Source organism: Hyperolius riggenbachi, chromosome 11 (assembly GCF_040937935.1).
Source record: "Hyperolius riggenbachi isolate aHypRig1 chromosome 11, aHypRig1.pri, whole genome shotgun sequence".
Lineage (NCBI taxonomy): Eukaryota > Metazoa > Chordata > Amphibia > Anura > Hyperoliidae > Hyperolius > Hyperolius riggenbachi.
Genome location: NC_090656.1, coordinates 246,429,108 through 246,443,243, shown reverse-complemented (window position 1 = coordinate 246,443,243; position 14,136 = coordinate 246,429,108). Strand labels below are relative to the sequence as shown.

At 47.6% G+C, this 14,136-nt stretch overlaps 1 protein-coding gene across 12 annotated transcripts in view; it reads right to left on the bottom strand.

The window, feature by feature from the left end:
• The window catches only part of ANO1 (anoctamin 1), a 1,209,699-nt gene that overhangs the window by 216,861 nt on the left and 978,702 nt on the right, over positions 1 to 14,136 (bottom strand). Inside the window, exon 1 of one of the 12 annotated variants that reach the window (XM_068260049.1) lies at positions 13,379 to 13,467. The exons of the other annotated variants lie outside the window; for them this stretch is intronic. Coding sequence (XP_068116150.1) covers positions 13,379 to 13,393 — 15 coding nt within the window. The 5' untranslated portion in view covers positions 13,394 to 13,467. Of the gene's footprint in view, positions 1 to 13,378; positions 13,468 to 14,136 lie in introns of those variants that run through there. 12 annotated transcript variants of the gene reach the window in all.

Genomic DNA, 14,136 nt, shown 5'->3' with positions numbered 1-14,136 from the left:
GTGTGACGGCTGGGGTGGGGGGGATGGAGGGGCGCACTTTGGTGTCTCAGCCTTGGGTGCTGGAGGACCTTGTCCCGGCTCTGTGTTGAATTGTTAAAAAGGTGGCAAAATTTGGATGGGGAATGGCAGTTTAGGCGCCAAAACCTGACCTTTAGGCGGCAAAACATGACCTTACCCCAGGCGCAAATTGGTCTAGATCCGTCCCTGACTGTATGTAACCATAAACCAAAATGACCACACACTACATTCTCTCCCTGCTGCCCTGCTGGACGTATTGATCTGAAGGCTTTGGCTGCTTCTCTGTTTGAGAGAGCGATTGGCCTGACAACCAATCTCCAACTAGACAATAGAGAGGATCAAGGATATGCAAATATTTCTGAATTTATGCAAATGTATGTACATTTTTATGCAAATATATGCAGCTTGAAATTGGACCAAACAATTTACACCTGGGTGGGACTAGATTGGTCCATTTTTAAGCTGCTTATAGTTGCATTTAAATTTACATAAATATGCATAAACTTGATAATATTTGCATCTCATTAATCATCCCTACTAGTCGTGTCTGCTTTGGGGCCTGACCTATAGAGGGTAAGAACATGACAGAGGAATGGAGTAAGGGCTCGATCACACTAGTTCCGGAAACGTATCCGTGGTTCCGTTTTTAAAACCTGATCAAAACCGGAGCTGCGGATAGCAATGATAAAAATAGCAGCCCTCTTTACCTAAACAAAAAAACCAGATCCGTTTGTGGGGACCTGTTTTTAAAACCTGAATGGAAGGTCCTGATCTGCTGCATTTTCCCACAACGCACATGGATCCTGATACACGGAGGGGTAGTGGAGGGCAGGGCAAAAACGGATCCCCCTCTACACAGGCTATTCTTGCACACAAAACGGAGGGAGGTCCTCAATGCCGACTGCTTGCTCCTCCCCTTCACATCACCCCAATAGGTGTTCCCCAGGTAGCATGAGGGGGCAGCAGACACAGCGATGGGGGGGGGGGGGAAATGCCACCCTCCCTCACCTGGCTCCCTCCTCCAGCTATTTGTGGCAAAAGTGTAGCAAACGAGCGAGAGGGGAAGATTACCTTTCTTGACTTCCGGCAATGCTGCCCACTAGAGGCGGCACTGCAGGAAGGCACGGCGAGCAGAGGAAGTAGGGTGCTTCCCTGCTCACTCGCTCGCTACACGTTTGCCACAAATAGCTGGAGGAGGGAGCGGGGACCCAGGTGAGGACGGGGGGGGGGGGGAAAGACCCTGCGCCACTGTGCCCACTACCCCCCTCAGGTTACCTAGTGGACACCTATTGGGGTCCTGGCCACAGCCATCTGTTTTTTTTTTTTGGGGGGGGGGGGGGGGGGAACACGCAAACAGATCAAAAACATTTGCTGCAAAAGGGCAGCATAGAACCATTTGTGTTCAGGTTTTCCAGGATCACGGACCGCAGGCTCTGTCCTGCAACCAAGCCTAGCGTGAACCCATCCAAGAAAAAGTATTGGGTCTGGTAGGTTCTTCAGCTGCCCTATGAGGTGCAGTGACCAGATTGTTCTGGGTCCAACCTGTAAGGGGGGGAGGAGTTTACGCACGCCGCGCTGGAAAATGGGCGTGGCCATAACATTGTATGGGCGGAGCGTAATCGTAACCCCAAAGCAGCAAATATAGCCAACTATGACCATTAAATAATAAATGCAGCAACAGTTACCACAGACACCAGAAAATAAAATGCAATGTGGGCAGAATTTCAGCAGAAAATAATGCAATGTGGGCCACATCTCAGCTCCAAAAAAAAAAAAAAAAAATTTACTCACCTGACAGAAATCTCTTCTGCCGGCCGGCCGGCCGGCCTCTGGCGCGCAGCTCCCCCGGAGATATTGCTCCTGCAATCTCCCGCGCTGAATGGAATAGCAGGGCTATGGGAAGATGGCGCCCGAAGCCCTGTACTGGAGACACAAATAGTCTCCAGTACAGGGCTTCGGACGCCAACTTCCCGTAGCCCTGCTCTGCCTGCCGGAAGACTATGCAGGCTGGAGCGGGGCTGCGGGCTATGAACTGGCGCGGTGTCTATTAGACGCAGAGGCCAGTTAATGCAATCGAATGGTGGCCAGAGTCCCGAGGCCAGGACGTCCTGCGGCTAAAAGTGGGACGTTTCCTGGGACATAGCGCAGCCTGGGACAGGGGACCCCGAATCCAGGACCTGTCCCAGGGTAAAGCGGGACGTATGGTCACCTTATTTGAGGTGACCCTGTTGTGTTCGAGCAGGACTTGCTGCATCTGCTCAAAATACAAAACCACCCCCAAAGGTCTGACCACATCTGGCCACGCCTGGAAGGTCTGACCCTCTTACTCTGCAAGTAGAAAAGACTCGATCATGAGTTGGCACAGGAAACCAGTATAGCCATGCAGAACCCCCATGATAAGTATTGCAGTCTTCCAAATTTCCCCATCAGAAGTACAGCATCAGCTATTGCACACCTCTTTACTTCACATGCAGAGAGGCCCTGCTTCAAGAACAAGGATACCAACACTACAAGCCCAGAAGATCAACACCACAGGCTTGGTTTAGTCGCCTGCATAAGAGATTGTTTGTATAATGTAGACAGGGCGGCGGGAGGAGTCGAGAGTCAATCTTTTCTTTATATTTTTAATCTCTTATGTTCTCTCTTCTAAGTTTCCTCCTATTAAATACTCTGACAAGTCTTTCTTCTTCACCTCATGCCAAGAGACGCAGTCGCAGTAATACAGACTATACATGTCTCAGAGTATCTGCCTACATTGATATTGCTGCTTACGTGGTATTATGTGATATTGCTGCTTATGTATATCCTGTCTTATTTTTCTCTGCTTCAAACACAATAGGGGAGTGATAGCTGAGTGAGCAGTGCGCCCCCTTCTACACTGCGCCCTGAGGCTGGAGCCTCTCTGCCTGGCCCTGTACAGTATTCTGGTGTGTGATGTTATTTGGAGGGAGGAGAAGGATGATGGGAATGATAGCTGAGTGAGTTGTGCGCCCCCTCCTACACTTTGCCCAGAGGCTGGAGCCTCTCTCCCCTCTGTCTCGGCCCCGCCCTGCGCCCCCTCCTACACTGCGCCGAGGCTGGAGCCTCTCTGCCTGGCCCTGTACAGTATTCTGGTGTGTGATGTTATTGGGAGGGAGGAGAAGGATGATGGGAATGATAGCTGAGTGAGTTGTGCGCCCCCTCCTACACTTTTACCAGAGGCTAGAGCTCTGAGGCTGGAGCCTTTCTCGCCTCTGCCTCATCCTGTACATTATTATGGTGTGTGATGTTATTGGGAGGGAGGAGGGTGATGGGAGTGATAGCAGAGTGAGCTGTGTGCCCCTCCTACTCTGCGCCCTGGGGCTGGAGCCTCTCTCGCCTCTGCCTCAGCCCTGACTACAGCACTGTGTTGCTTGGTACTGTGCCAGAGTACTTCTCTTTGGCTCTGGTTGTAAGTTAATGCTTTGTTTTAGACACACAAAAAATAAAATAAAAATAAATCATTTTTAGAAAAAAAAAAATAAAAAAAAAAAAAAGGAGGCACACTAAGGCTGGGTATTACTTCCTGTTCAATTTCAGGTCTGTAGGCCCTTTTTTAGAGGTCTGCCTCTAATACTTTCAGCCATAGCTCCTGAACAAGCATGCAGCAGATCCGGTGCTCTGACTTAAAGGACAAGTGTAACAGGAAGGATATGGTGGCTGCCATATGTATTTCCTTTTAAACAATACCAGTTGCCTGTCTATCCTGCTGATCGTCTGCCTCTAATGCTTTCAGCCATAGCCCTGAACCAGCATGCAGCAGATCAGGGGTTTCTCAAATTATTGTCAGATCTGACAAGATTAGCTGCATGCTTGTTTCTGGTGATAATTCAGGCACCACTGCAGCCAAATAGATCAGCAGGGCTGCCAGGCAACTGGTATTGTTGAAAAGGAAATAAATATGGCAGCCTCCATATCCCTCTCACTTCAGTTGTCCTTTAAGTGTGACTGGTTTATCTGCATGCTCGTTTCAAGTGTGTGGTTCAGACACTACAGATGCTGGAAAGGTCAGCAAGATTGCCAGTTAGGTGATGGGTAAGAGTCCCGGGATATAACAGAGGTTTTATTGTTAGATGGTAAGGTTGGTAGGTTAGTTAGAAGTAAGGCTTTAGAAAGGGGATTAATGTTAAGGAGAGGTTAGGCTTATGTGCCGGGTGACTGACTGGAAAAATGCTGAAAGTTACCAACAAATACAGCAATAAATGGCGGTAAAGCAATGGCCAACCTACTTAACACTAAACCCACCAATACCTTCCACAACTGATGCCCAGGACTTCGGTTATTAATGCAAGAATACTAATACAAGAATGACCACCCCACACTTTTTGCTTTGTTATACTTGGTAATATTAGAGGTTTCCTTTACTATTGTTTTGCATCAGGGCAGTTTGTAGGCTAAATTGCACGCAGGGCAATAGTGTGAAAATTCCGCCCCCTTACCCCCCCCCCCCCCCCCCCCCACCCCTGTGGACTCAGGAGCCCTTACTCTTTAGGGACAGTCACACAGTCACAGGTCACAAGTAGATCTGCCTACTTACTAGTGACCAGCCGCTCATCCAGGAGGAAGCAGGGACCAGAAAAACACACAGGCAAAGAAAGCCAGGAACGCCGACTCCTCCATGGGCGCCGCGCACTGACAGCCTGCAGTACCACTACAGGACATCAGGTGTCATCACGCAGTGGTGACAGCCTGCAGTACCGCTACAGGACATCAGATGTCATCACACGGTGGTGACAGCCTGCAGTACCGCTACAGGACATCAGGTGTCATCACACGGTGGTGACAGCCTGCAGTACCGCTACAGGACATCAGGTGTCATCACGCAGTGGTGACAGCCTGCAGTACCGCTACAGGACATCAGGTGTCATCACGCGGTGGTGACAGCCTGCAGTACCGCTACAGGACATCAGGTGTCATCACACGGTGGTGACAGCCTGCAGTACCGCTACAGGACATCAGGTGTCATCACGCAGTGGTGACAGCCTGCAGTACCGCTACAGGACATCAGGTGTCATCACGCGGTGGTGACAGCCTGCAGTACCGCTACAGGACATCAGGTGTCATCACGCGGTGGTGACAGCCTGCAGTACCGCTACAGGACATCAGGTGTCATCACGCAGTGGTGACAGCCTGCAGTACCGCTACAGGACATCATGTGTCATCACGCAGTGGTGACAGCCTGCAGTACCGCTACAGGACATCAGGTGTCATCACGCGGTGGTGACGTGATGATGACTTGACGTTTGACGCAGGCAGCCCAGGAGGAGTCAAGGAAGGTGATCGCACTGGTAATCTTCCATTTGGCTGCACCTCGCGTCACCAGCTCCCTAGCGATTATGTCTTTCTGCCTGCGCCCCCCTTCGTCTACTTGCTGGTCTGCGGCCAAGGCAGTCGCCTAGGTCAAGAAACGGCCCTATTTTGTGTATGGGATTAAGCAGAGTGAAGTTGACCTGATATTACAGCCCTCCTTACCCCTCGGACCCCGGGTGATAAAAGAGACCAGATATAACTCCAAAACCTCACCTCAATGGCGTAGCTAAGGAGCTATGGGCCCCAGTGCAAGTTTTACATGGGGCCCCCCTAGAACTCTACTGCAAAGGATTTCCACAGTGTCAAAGGTGCAAGTAGGGGATATTTAAAGCACCTATAGAATTAATTATTACCAACACAGGGCCAACAGAGAGCTAATACTGTGATTGAGGGGGGCCCTCTGACTCCAGGGCCCCCGATGCGGTCGCTACCTCTGCAACCCCTATTGCTACAGCACTGCCTCATCTGATACATTAACTCTGAAATGTATCGCGGCCTCCTGGCCTAATGATGACATTATGGATAAACGTCTCGTTTTCAAGCCGATTGATGTTTAAACAAAGAGTGAAATCTGTATACAGTGTGCAGAGTATTGCTGACCCCTCCTGCATGCCGAGCGCACAAAACGTGTGAGAGTTTACACAAGTGTGATATACAGGCTGGAGGTGATAAAAATTCTAAGGAAACCTCCATGACAAAATGGCTGGCGCAGACAGACGGCCTACACCGAAATATGGAGGGGGGCTCAGGGGTCCGGCTTTGCCTTCACAACCACGGGCGAATGGAATCTAGAAAACTGGTCATTACTAAACCAGCAGCTAATCAATGCTAGTGTGTGCCCCTCCTACACTGTGCCCTGAGGCTGGAGCCTCTCTCGCCCCTGCCTCGGCCCCACCCTGCGCCCCCCTCCTACACTGCGCCCTGAGGCTGAAGACTGTCTCCTCTGCCCCGCCCTGCACCCCCTCCTATACTGCGCCCTGAGGCTGGAGCCTCTCTCGCCCCTGCGTCGGCCCTACCCTGCTAGTGGCCATCATTTGCCATCATGGCTCCTACTCCCTGGGTCATTTACATATTAGGAGAAATTTTCACTCATCTCTAATAGGGATGAGCACAAATTTCACCTAATCGTTAATTTTGCATTGTAATGGCCAATTACAATGCAAAATCGTAATATGAAATGTCAGAGAAATAAAAATTGTAATCAATTTTGCTTTTAACCATGTTCAGGATCCGTAATTTGCCAATTATCAGTAATTTTGCATCAATTTTACATGCATGCCATTGTAAACATTCAAGGGGGAAATGTTTTTTAGGCCTCTTTCACAGTGCGGCGTTAAAGTCGCACGTTAGAAAATGTTCCAACGCAGACTAACGCACAGCAATACTAAGTCTGTGCGACATTCACAGTGCACACGTTGCGTTTGTGTGTACCGTGTAGCGTTATTAGAAAGTGCTGCATGCTGTGCGTTATACACGTTATTAGCTGCGTTGGACTGTTTGCACATGCTCAGTAATGACCTGGAAACATACTTTTCATTGCCTGTATGCGACGATAGCAGGGCATAGAGTTGCGTTGTGACATTTTTGGGACGTTGCGTTGTTAGTTTGAGTTGTGACTTTAACGTTGCATCAAAACGCAACGTCCCAGTGTGAAAGAGGCCTTAGGGCCCGTTCTCACCTGAGCGAGAATCGCGCGATTCCCGCTAGCGGTTTCGCAAAAACCGCTACACAATGTAGCGAGTGGCAGTGTTCTCGCATGCATGCAGCGGTTTGCCAGCGACGAGCGTTCGTGCAAAGCACGCTAATCGCGATCGCTCCAAAACCGCCATAGTGTCCAGTGATTTTTCCGTGTTAATCGCGGGAAAATCACTCCCCGCAAAACGCCAGCGGTAATAGCTGGCGTTTTGCGATTAGAAGTGTGAACGGGCCCTTAAACTCTGTAAAAGGACACTTTAAAAGGAACCTAAAGTGACATTTAGATCCCCAGTTTAATTTACCTCTTCCAGCCCCTGCAGTCATCCTGGTCCCTCCCGGTCATTGTAATTCTCTCCCTTCAGTCGCTGTGCCCCTGGGATACCGGGCCGGCTCAGCCAGTCGCGGGCTGCTGCGCACACACACGGGCCCCCAAGCATGTATCAGAGCTTTGCTATTAATGGCTAAAATCAGCACAAAATTATAAATATATTACACAAAAACAATTCAACTTCCAAATCATAATTACGCATAGCTCCCAACTGTCCCTCTTTCGGAGGGACAGTCCCTCTTTGGGAGCCCTGTCCCTCTGTCCCTCTTTCATGACTTTTTGTCCCTCTTTCTATGCAAATATATATACTTCTTTCATAAAAAATGTGTTTGACTCTAAACTTTATTCTCATCCTTTAAATTGATAAATTACTAATTTTAAAATGTTAATGTGAAGGAAAATGAACCAGGATAGAAAGGACCAGTGTGGTTTGAATTCTAAAACATATTTTTCTTATGAGATCTTTATGGTAAGCGTGACTAGGGGTGTGTTGGGGGTGTGATCAGGGGTGTGCCTTAAGTGTCCCTCTTTCTCATCTCAAAAAGTTGGGAGGTATGATTACGCGTGGTCGTAATTATATTTATAAAATATTACGCCAAATTTTGCATAATTGTAATTTAATTATGATCATCATCGACCTCTAGCGACCACATTTTGGACCCTGTCACATGGTTGGCTGAAGAGCACGTTTACAGCGCTGTTCAGCCTTAAATCTGTCAGCAGCGAGGTCAGGAGTTTAACTACATTAGAAAGCGTAAATCAACGCTGATTTTGTGTATAGTAAACAGAGAAGCCAAAAGATCAAAATATGCTACAAATTGTTAAAATATGCAGAGGAGGCCGTGGTGGACTTCCCTCCCCAAAGCAGACACAGAACTGTCAATTTCAAAAACACATACATTTTATTGACAATCCCCCAAAAAAGTGTTGCAACGCGTTTCATGGGCATCAACCCGCTTCATCAGGCAATAAATGAGGAGTACACAAATGGGTTAGGACTGTCAGAGGCGCTGGGCGATATTCTGACCTATTAAGGTAGCCATACACTGGTCGATTTGCCATTAGATCGACCAGCTGACAGATCCCTATCTGATGGAATCTGATCAGAGAGGGATCGTATGGCTGCCTTTACTGCAAACAGATTGTGAATCGATTTCAGCCTGAAACCGATCACAACCTGTTGAGCTGCTCCTGCCGCCTGTGCCCCCCACCCCTATACATTACCTGACGCTGGCTCCCGGGCGTCTTCTCCGCGCTGCACCGCTCTGTTCCGGCTCCATCCCGGCGCTTCCTGTGTCACTCCGTGACCAGGAAGTTCAAATAGAGCGCCCTCTATTTGAACTTCCTGGTCACTGCAGTGACACAGGAAGCGCCGGGATGGAGCCGGAACAGAGCGGTGCAGCGCGGAGAAGACGCCCGGGAGCCAGCGTCAGGTAATGTATACCTGATCCGATCGGCCGCCGCTAGCGACGCGCACCCTACCCGCGGGCGATCGAGGGTAATTTCCTGCACGGCGCGATCAACGGACCGATCCGATTTCGGGAGGAAATCGGATCGGCGGGTGCGTTTAGCGCAAACGATTGGCAGCAGATTCGATCCCAGGATCGAATCTGCTGTCGAAACGGCCGCGAATCGGGCCAGTGTATGGCCACCTTTACTGTATGTGCCTCTGTCAGATAGACTCCTACAGGCTTGTCCTCACAGAGCGATGCGTGTAGAAATCACAGACTGCTCAGGAATAAACATAGAGAGAAGCAGGCATGGCGCAATACTCTCACTGGTTATAACGATACTGCACACGCCTCCGTGTCGGTGTGAAGTGTTATAACAGGCGCTCACACCCTTTCAGCAGCACGTGCGTGTAATGCGCTCACTACACAGCAACGCCGTCCGTCTTACAGTCCCGCCAACTCACATGGGGGTTTACTGTCAAGGTGCCCATACATCCACCAATGTCGCAGCCCGATCGACCACCCAATAATCGGTGCAGCACCAAGCATGCCTGAACAGCGATTTAACCGATTTTAGGCTCCCTGCACACTGCATGTGATTCAGATTTTTAATCATTTTTTTTACATCAGATTCCGATTTTTAATCTTTACTGCATGCTGCGTTTTTGACTTCCGTTTTTCTGTTGATTGCATTCAGGGAAAAATCGGAAGTGCAAAACGGATTTGTAGTGTGCAGGGAGTCTTTGGCCGAAACTGGTCAAATGCGTTGGACATGCTGGAAAGATCTCGGTCAAAAGTGCTTGATTGTGTGTGTGTGCCGGTAATAGCGTTCAATATCACGGCGACCAATCAAGGTGATGGACGCAGCCTGCTTGGCCACCCCCAAGTGTAAAGAGGCCCTGTAGTGACATATAGTGAATGCAGTACGGTAAATTATTCAGGCTACCCACTTTTAGGGCTTGTTAACACTAAGGGCGTTTTCTGGAATTTTTTAAGCGCTGGCGATTTTGAAAGTCGCCCTAAAAGCGCACGTGTAATGATTCCCTATGAGAGAGTTCACATCTGAGCGGTTTGTTTCCAATCCGCTCACCAAAGCGCTGCCTGTACCATTTTTGGGGCAATTTGCCTATAATGGCAGGTATAGGGAAATCCCAGAACGATTGGTATAGCGATTTCCTGAGCGCTTTTAAGAATAAATAATTGTATTTATTATTTTACGGGTCAAAGAGTAGTTCACTTCCTGACTTGAGTCAGGCAGTGGAAAAAAAAAAACAAAAAAACAAAAAAAAACCAATGCGCAGGTAAGCACTGGGAGGCGCTAAAAATAATTGCGCACAAAATCGCAAAACGCTGGCGTCAGCGATGGCGATTTTAGATGTGAACAAGGGCTTACTGTAATTATCCCGATTTCAGTATCAGAAACCCTTCCTGTCGCTGTATGACATTCCGCAGACCTGCACCTGCCAGTACTAAAAACATCGCCACCTGGGATACGTTTCGGAATGTAAATCAGGGCTTACAATGGACAAACATAACTTATAAATGAATGCTGAATACTGCTGTACCGATTTAAAGAAGAAACCCTACTGGAAAGGTCAGAGCTGAAACTAGCAGGAAGAATACAGGGCTGTACTCAGTTGCCTGACCATGTGCGTCTTTCTTTCTTATCTGTGCCAACACTCTGTGCTGCTTTGTGCAATAAGTAAAAGTTACCCACGCTGCAGCACAACGCCTCCTCCTCAGTTCCTGCCTGCAGCTCAAGTGTTTGGTCAGATAAAGACAAAAACACACAAAAACCACCACAAAAACCACCAGAACAAACAAGACACATTTCACAAGCGCCCCAGTGAAAAATGAAATAAACAAGGTATTTTCTAGTTTTATCAGCTGATGGTATAAAATCAGGCAACAAGATATATAAGAGGGATGTTGAATTTGACTTGGTTGCTAAGGGCGACCCTGTCAATTTATTGATACCCGAGTCTTGATGGAAACAGTATGGAGTACAGTTGTTTTCCGCTGCATCTGTGGAAGTTGTGACTTTGTTCCTGTAACATTCATTAGTTATGGAGCGACTACCATGTTATTAAAAGGACGACTGTAGTGATAGGTATACGGAGGCTGCCATATTTATTCCCTTTTAGGCAATACCAGTTGCCTGGCTGTCCTGCTGATCCTCTACCTCTAATACTTTTAGCCATAGCCCCTAAACAAGCATGCAGCAGATCAGGCATTTCTGACATTACTGTCAGAACTGACAAGACTAGCTGCATGCTTGTTTCTGGTGTGATTCAGACACTACTGCAGCCAAATAGATCAGCAGGACTGCCAGGCAACTGGCATGGCTTAAAGGAAAGCAGAGCTGATTAACAATAGCAATTTATGGCTCATTTTACTCTGGAAAAAAAATGTACTTATTTGTATGTTTGCACATATTTTAAATTTTACAATTTTTCGCAATAGTGCCCCTTTAAAAAATAAAATAAAATGGCATTTGTAATTTTAAAAAATACAGACAGATATTTGTCTCCGTTTCTCCATCCATCTTTCTCTTTATGTAGCTCGTTTGACCGATCCATGTTGATCATCTATCTAGTGCTTCCTTCTGTTGGGGAGACACTTTCATACCCTCACTTTAAAGGACACCCGAACTGACATGTGACATGATGAGATAGACATGTGTATGTACAGTGCCTAGCACACAAATAACTAGGCTGTGTTCCTTTTTTTCCCTTTCTCTGGCTGAAAGAGTTAAATATCAGGTATGTAAGTGGCTGACTCAGTCCTGACTCAGACAGGAAGTGACTACAGTGTGACCCTCACTGATAAGAAATTCCAACTATAAAACACTTTCCTAGCACAAAATGGCTTCTGAGAGCAAGAAATACATAAAAAAGGGTAATTTCTTATCAGTGAGGGTCACACTGTAGTCACTTCCTGTCTGAGTCAGGACTGAGTCAGCCACTTACATACCTGATATTTAACTCTTTCAGGCAGAGAAAGAAAAAAAGCATCACAGCCTAGTTATATGTGTGCTAGGCACTGTACATACACATGTCTATCTCACCATGTCACATGTCACCTCGGGTATCCTTTAAAGGAAACCTGAGTTGAGATGGATACAGAGGCTGACATTTATTTCTTTTTAAACAATGCAGAATGCCTGGCTGTTCTGCTGATCCTCTGCCTCTAATACATGAACAAGCATGCAGCAGATCAGGTGCTCCAACTGAAGTGTGACAGGATCAGCCGCATGCTTGTTTCAGGTGTGCGATTCAGACACTACTGCACCAAAATAGATCAGCAGGACAGCCACTTAATCTGCATTGTTGAAAAGGAAATATGGCAGATTTCAAAGGTCTCTCACTGTAAGTTTCTTTTAAAAGGTAGGAGACTCTCAACCCAATAGCCCCAAAGCTAAGTAGCCACTTTACATTTAATCTGGCCACAACCATCCTTAAAAGGTCCACTCCAGTGAAAAAAGTAAACCATTAAAATATGGCAGAACCGACAAGTTTTAGACTAGTCCATCTCCTCGTGAGGGATTCTCAGAGTTTTCTTTGTTTTCTACAGCATTTCCTGAACGGCAGTTTAACTCCCAAAATAGTAAGATACCAGCCAGCCTCCCTATTAACTTTGTCAGTTAGACTTAGCAACTGCCATTCAGGGATTGTTTTTGATAAAGCAAATCCAGATAACCCCCCATGAGGAGATGGACTAGTCCAAAATCTGTTGGCTCTGTCAGATTTTACCTGCTTAATTTTTTGCTGAAGTTGCTACAGCTGTATACCAACATCAGTTGGTTCCTTTTATGCTCCCCCCCCCCCCCCCCCCAAACAGTACAGGCTTTCAGCATATTTTTAGCAGAATAAACTTTGTTTTGGCTGAATAAGTTTGCGCTTGCAGGAATGTGACAGTTGCTTACAGACACAAATGATACAGTACAAGGACAAGGACAGTATAGATATTACAAGTCAAGCACAGTATATGAGTTATAGCGGTTCATACAGCGAACGCCCCGATATTGCCTGACACACTCCGCACAGATCATTCCCGGGAGAGCTTTGTGTAGCTCAGAATTACAGCTTTTATCCGAAGAGCCAAAAATTCCAAAAAATAAATCACATATTATATAAGGGTATATAGTGTCTAATATTCTATTGCCTAAATGCTCAATTCACCTATCCCTGATTCCCCAGGGGTTAAACTGGCCTCAGAAAATACTGCAATTTGCCAGAGTTAATTCATTATAGTTTTCTTTTTAATTCAATAAAAAGAGCAGATTATATAATAAATCTGAATAACGGATTTAGTAACCTGAAGCATAAGAATATCTGGAAATAAGTCACACACTATAGTGGGGGGAGCTGCTCCCAAATACAGGCATATTGAGGGGTCTCTGGCAAAAGATCCACAGCGGGGAGGGGGGGGGGGGGGGACTCAGAAAACCGGGTTATGGACAAGGGGGACCTGCTCTACAAAAATGCTGAGAAATGAGACTCCCCCAAACACTAGAGAATGCTCAGCCCCCATAACAAGAAGTATGCTTTATACTCACAGGTATGGACACCATGGAGATAGAGGACCCTCAGCTTGCTTCGCCTCCAGGCATGCAGTCTAGGCAACTTATGACTCTGGAAAGTTAACCACAGTTAGGTCAGCCCGGAGTGGGTGGCTCCTGTGTCACCCAACACCTATCATAGACGCTGAGCGTTTACACACATTACAGATATGTCACTGAATTCCCATACAGCACAGAGAGTGCGCTGTACAGACAGGTCCACTGGAGAGTGTGCGCTGTACAGACAGGTCCACTGGAGAGTGTGCACTGTACAGACAGGTCCACTGGAGAGTGTGCACTGTACAGACAGGTCCACTGGAGAGTGTGCACTGTACAGACAGGTCCACTGGAGAGTGTGCACTGTACAGACAGGTCCACTGGAGAGTGTGCACTGTACAGACAGGTCCACTGGAGAGTGTGCACTGTACAGACAGGTCCACTGGAGAGTGTGCACTGTACAGACAGGTCCACTGGAGAGTGTGCACTGTACAGACAGGTCCACTGGAGAGTGTGCACTGTACAGACAGGTCCACAGAGTGCGCACTGTACAGACAGGTCCACAGAGTGTGCACTGTACAGACAGGTCCACTGGAGAGTGTGCACTGTACAGACAGGTCCACTGGAGAGTGTGCACTGTACAGACAGGTCCACTGGAGAGTGTGCACTGTACAGACAGGTCCACTGGAGAGTGTGCACTGTACAGACAGGTCCACTGGAGAGTGTGCACTGTACAGACAGGTCCACTGGAGAGTGTG